Source organism: Galeopterus variegatus, unplaced genomic scaffold (assembly GCF_000696425.1).
Source record: "Galeopterus variegatus unplaced genomic scaffold, G_variegatus-3.0.2 Scaffold57, whole genome shotgun sequence".
Lineage (NCBI taxonomy): Eukaryota > Metazoa > Chordata > Mammalia > Dermoptera > Cynocephalidae > Galeopterus > Galeopterus variegatus.
In genome coordinates this window covers 878750-884749 of record NW_007726168.1, presented here as the reverse complement: position 1 = coordinate 884749, position 6000 = coordinate 878750, and the positions used below count along the sequence as shown (strand labels likewise).

The 6000-nt window shown below is 51.1% G+C and overlaps 1 protein-coding gene across 2 annotated transcripts in view; it reads right to left on the bottom strand.

The window, feature by feature from the left end:
* Positions 1-14: 14 nt before the first annotated feature.
* AGAP1 (ArfGAP with GTPase domain, ankyrin repeat and PH domain 1) overlaps positions 15-6000 on the bottom strand; it is a 430252-nt gene continuing 424266 nt past the window's right edge. For both annotated transcript variants that reach the window (XM_008574620.1, XM_008574628.1), the window contains exons 17-18: positions 2758-3013; positions 15-490 (exon numbers count right to left, since the gene is read on the bottom strand). In XM_008574620.1, coding sequence (XP_008572842.1) covers positions 287-490; positions 2758-3013 — 460 coding nt within the window. In that variant the 3' untranslated portion in view covers positions 15-286. The remainder of the gene's footprint in view (positions 491-2757; positions 3014-6000) is intronic.

The following is a 6000-nucleotide window of genomic DNA, read 5'->3' as shown; positions in this document are numbered from 1 at the left end:
TGCTCTGTCTACAGGACACCGGGACAAGGGTCCCGTGCCGTGTGCTATCACCAAAGAACCAAGGCCCGTCGTCTCTCCTGTGTGTGGTGTCGGGAGTTAATGAGAATGAATCGACTCTGCAGCTTCCTGGCGTCCTCTTCACCCCTGAGGATGTCCAGGTTTTGTGATTTCATTTGAGGTGACAGTGGGTGGGTGGGTGGGAGGTGACCGCCAGGAGGGGTGAGGGGTCGTGACGGGACTCACGTGCTGTGACCGCTGGCATCCCCGGCATGGCGGGCAGCTGTCCTCAGATGATGGTGGGCACCCTCCCGCTGCTGTTGTTCCGGTTGTTGTTTTTCCTGGACAGGTTGGGGGTGGCCATGAGCACGAAGCGCTCGTCGGGGCAGCCGTACTGCAGCAGGACGTCCACGCACTCCTGGCTGGAGGCCTGCCGGGCATAGGCCAGCGCCGTGTTCCCGTGGGCGTCCCGGGCCATGACGTCCACCCCGTACTGCAGAGGCAACAGAGCCCACGTTAGCGCCCGGGGATCTGGTGCAGGGAGGGTGGGGAGGCTTCCTCTCCACCCCGCTCGCTAGTGGCTTATGCGGGACGGGGACCGCCCGGGGCCGGCTACAGAAGAACTGGGCGGGGAGCTGGGACTAGCCCGTGCCCGTGGTGCAGCCTGGCCCCCCGCATGAGCTCTTAAGAATGCGCTTTTCTCAACTGAAAGCCCCTCCTTTGTGCCTCATAACGGATCAAGGATAACTTCTATTTCACTTTTTCTATTTGGACTGTCCAATTGTAAAAAGAAAAAAATAACCACTTTTTAAAAATTTCAGGAGCAATTCATTTTCATTGTAGAAAATAGGTAACACGTAAGCGCACAAGAGGAAAAAATTCACATATGATCTTACTATTCGGGGATAATCTTTGCTAATATTTTAGTGTATTTCCTTTAAAGGGTTTTCTTTGAATTTAAATATATATATGCATAAATGAGATAAAACTATACAAGTAATTGTGCCTTTCTTTTCCTACTGAACACTGTAATCATTTTCTTTCATCATCAAAAATTACTCAAAAACATGACGCATAATAGCCGCATAGTTCCCCATCACGAGCACATGATTCAGTCAACTCTGTGTCCTCGATTGCTGTACGTGGTGTTCATAAATTGCCACTGGTAGAAACAGCGCCGTGATGTGTACCTTCATATCAAAACTTTCTCAGGATCTCTACTGCTCAGACTGATGATGAGAAGAGGAAATACTAGGCTACAGTTTGCAACACTGTTAAGCTTCCTGCTCATGAAAAAGGGATTCACTTCCACTTCTGCCAACCCACAAGGTCATCAGCATGGGGCACTGCCGCTGAAGGAGCCCTCGGCCCGTCCGGGAAGGACAGACGGCACACAATTTGTTATGGGCTGAATTGTGTTTCCCCAAAATTTGTATGTTGAAGTCCTAACTCCCCATACTTTAGAATGTGACTGTATTTGGAAATAGGGTCTTTACGTTTGTAATTAGGGTTAAATGAGGTCACAAGGGTAGGGGCCCAATCCAATATGACTGGTGTCCTCATAAGAAAGGGCAGAGGTGTCAGAGATGCACAGACATGGGGAAAAGACCATGTGAGGCCGTAAAAAGGCGCCGTCCACAGGCCAAGGGAGAGGCCTTGGCAGACGCTAACCCTGCCCCACGCCTTGGTCCGGTCCTTCCCACGTCCAGAACCACGAGAAAATAAATGTCTGCTTCAAGCCACCCAGGCTGTGATATTTTGTTATGGCAGCGCCAGCAAACTGAACACAAAACTTGTACTAAGTCCCCTGTATGCCTAGTGAGCGAAAGTGAGGCTGAACACTCAAACGCTGTGGCTGCCGTATCTGTGAGTCTTTCTAATTGTCCCGTCGCTCCCATCACCCTCAGAAGCCTGCGCCTTTTCAGCTGTGCTGGACTGGCCCAGTCCTGCCCTGGGGGTGGAGACAGAAGACTCCCACCGGTGACCCACCTCTGGCAGTGTCCTCACATCTGGTCAGCATACACTTCCCCCTCCCAGCCCAGGGACCCTCTCAGATGGGGACCTGCGTGGTTGAAGCCCCAGGGGTGTGGAGGCCACTGCTGTGCGGGGTTGTGGGCTTCACGACAAACTCAGCGGGCTCAGGCAGGGCCTCTCTGCAAACTCGATCCTTTTCTTTCACTTACTAAGCTTCAGGACAATCATACCGATATGAAGTAAAACAGTAATTTTCCCCAGTAGAAATTCACCATAGTAGTCCAGAAGAAGCCCTGTCATAAACTCCTACCGCATCGGATCTCAAAGTTTATGGTCTAGTATTTTGTGTTATGTGAGTCAAACTACCACCGGTTTAGTAACGGGGACCCTGGAGACCATTCAGTTTATGCACCCCCACCCCTAGAGGATGGTGGAAATGAGACAGAGGCACACCACAGCTGTGCTTGACCCGAAGGGGTCATTAAAAAGATGAAACTTCCAGAAACTCCATCAAGTGACCGCTCGTCCCCACACAGGAGAGCGCATTCCACTGGCTGCACTTCTGCCTTTTACCAGTCCTTCACTGGTGCCCCCTCATCTTAAGGAGCCTTGCACAGGTGAGCCTGGGAGGCAGGGCCTCACACTGCAATCTGAATGCCCTTCTAGGAACTAATGCCCATTTTCACCCTGGGAATGACAGTCTTCTGCCAGACACGCCCGCAGAAGCATAGAGTGCCCCCAGCGCCTGTCCTCTGCAGGCATGTGCTAGACACACCGGCCACCTACCCAGATCAGGAGTTGCGCCAGGACCACGTTGCCCTTGCGGCAGGCCAGGTGCAGCGCTGTGCGGCCGTCTCCCTCCCCGCAGGTCTCGTTCACCTCGTCCCGGGAGCCATGCGCCAGCAACAGGATGACTGTCCGCAGGTCCTCGTCAGCAGTGGCCCGTAGCAGGTGCTGGCCCAGGGACAGCTCTGTGCACGACAGTGGGGCCAGGAAGAGCTTCTGCTCGTACTTGGCCCGGATCCACCGCTCCTTCTCTTCCCTGCAAGAATGACCAGACAGGTGCGGTCACAATCAGGCAGGAGAACCGAGGCCACAACCCCCGCCCTGCTGGCCCATGTGGTGGGACGCATCGAGAGGGAAGTGAAATGACAGGAGCAGCATCTTCACTGGGCACAGGGAAGGCCCCCAGGGAAAGGTGTATCCAAGGTTTACAAAGTGCCGGTTTTCACCAGCAGCCTCAGCACCACCTGAGAAATTAGAAATGCAGACTCTCAGGCCCCACCGAGCCCCTGAATCAGAGCGTGGAGTGGGGGCGTTTAACAAGCCCTGCAGGAGATCGGATACCTTCAAGGTGCAAGAAGCACTGATCTCAGGCCCACGGAGCTCCAGATTTCTTTCGCTTTAGTGCAGAAGCTATGGCCTTGCATCAAAGAATCAAGTGAGAGCTTGAGGCCAGGGGTCTGGGATCAGTGGCTCTCACCCCCTGACACACAGAAGAACCACCCTATGGCCTGGGATCGGCATGGTACGAGGACGGCCTCCACCAGCCACAAGCTCAGTTTTACTGTAAGCAAGTGAAACAGTGATCCAGGATTAAAGGACACTCAGCTAGGGTCCAGGGGCAGGACAGACAGCGGGCTCCCCTACCTGGGGGTGACCAAGTGCTCTTGGCTCTTAACTCATCTGCCCAGGATGGGTGATTTGTGTGAATTCCACAGGATCTCTAAACACCTGCTGTTGAAGTGGACACTGCAACAGATCCACAGAGGAAGAGGACAGAGACTCCACTGGGGAGCTTTAGGAAAGAGATACAAGCTAGCTCAGTGACCGCGCATACTTCTGCAGTCCCTTGGACACTTGGGAAAGACTTAAGTGGAGAAGGCCAAAGGTCAAGAACTCCTTAAATGAGAAGATTGCTGCGTTTTCTGAAGAAAAGTGTGCCAGGGTCCAGTCCAGGAAACAAGGCAGGTGGTCCCCTGAGGCCAGAGCTGAGCCAGGGGCACAGAGAAGAGGACGAGGCTGGGGAGGGGCAGGCAGGGCTGGGGTGCGGAGAGCAGAAGAGGACAGCAGCTGCCTCACCCCCAGCACAGCCTGGCTGAGACTGAGCACCCGGCGGGTGGGACAACGGCCCCACTTCCCCAGATCTAAAGAGGACAGGGGCCCTGCCTACGGTGTCTGGAAGGAGGGTGGAGAAAAAAAGGATGGAAAGAGAAGCTCGAGAGAGAAAGAAAGAAAACAACAGCAAGGTAGGTTCATACTGACCCCACGGGAAGGACCCCAGGCAAGCTGCTCCTCCACTTTGTGGCTCAAAATGATGGGTTTTGGGTTTTGGTTTCTCAAAAAGAGATGTAAGAGATATTAAAAACTCAGCAGTCCTCAAGACTGTAACATTGCTAGGGAAAAAAAGGAGGAGGGGGCAAAATATTTAAAAAAAAACACGCAAGATTTTACAAGTAGCCAGGGAGCCTGGCCGGGGGGTGCTGCCTGAGGCCTGGACAGACACCTTGTGATGAGGGTGACGGAGAAAAGAAAGACAAGCCCTCCACGTGACAAGGGACTGTGATTACCCACAGAGACTCAGTAACACGCTGGTTCACAATCGCCCTCTCCAAAAACTCAGAATTTTCTCCTGGGGAATAATCAGGGTACATAGCTACAAACTACACAGAGAAGTTACTTAGGGCCTCCACGACAGTGCAGAAAGAAAACTCATTACCTGTGACATTTCTGCTTCCGAAGTACAGAAGAAAGGCCTTGTTTACACCTTTTGCTTGTGTTTACATTGCTCCTAGTGATCTAGTGTCGGGTTAGCCCTAATCTGTTTTTAAATACTTAGGCAAACAAATTCTTCCAGGAGTAAATCTGGATTAGTTTTGCTTCACTTCCTGGTACATGCAAGTGACCCCGGAGCAACCCTCGACTCTTCATCGGGAGATTTTCATGGACGAGCACTTGGCTACAGCTCAGAGCCGACGCCCGCACCCCCAAATACTCTCACGCGTCCCCACTTGGGCAAAAACGCACACAACACTGGGAAATACCAGTTAAGGAGAAAGACAAAAAAAAAAAAAAAAGGTTTTGATGTTATTTTTCAAACCTTATTTAAAATGTATTAAATGTTTGTTGATGCATTTCATAAATCACAAAGGAGAGAGAGCAAAACGTGAATTACATGAAAAGGGACACTGGTGAAGGATACATCCAGGTTTTCAAGTTCCAATTTGCTAATTTTCATTTTTGGGTAGGTATTAAAATCAGAACTATTTCATTCTGCTCCAATTGAGTTTAATAGGCATTGCCAAATCATCCAGGGATAAACCAGAGAATTTAATATAGTAGCTACAGTCCTAACTGCAATGATTCAAATTTCTTTTTAATATTCAAATTCCCCAGCCAAAGAAAGAGTACAAACCGCCAGCTCCTGACCCTTGTGTGGCTGTATGCTTCTCCAGGGAGTGGCTGGGGTGACTGTCCTGCAATGCAGTCACTCCCCAGGCAAGCTCACCTGACACATTGGAATGAGCTGGTCTTTGCTTTTAAGAATCTGTTGTTTATGACAGATACTAAAGGTGGGTCCAGGTTTTGTGGGGCTGAAGATGTATACCATTTTGGGAGCCTTCTTTAAGAGGAAGATTCTAGTATTACGTACATGAAATGAGGAAGAGGGCCTGGGAGAGGGTGGCACAGGGAAGGGTGCCTAAACCCAGGCTTGCTCAGCTTCGTGGCTGAGAGCTGGAACAGGTGACCACTAATTTTAAGTGCTTGATAACCTCGGAGAACTCAAATATAGGAAATGGCCTTGATATTGGTGACTGTCACCTAGGAATACTGCAAGGGAGACAAACAAGCACAAAGTCTCTCAGAGGACTTCTTGGTGGGGTCTGCCTCTCCTGGCCCCACGTCCACGTGGGCCCCACGCTCTTCATAAGGAAATCCCCCAGATCTGCTCACTGTGTGGCTTCTATTATCTGAAGGAACCATAGCACTTCATGGAAACTTCTAGAGTTATTTAGAAACAGAAGCCTT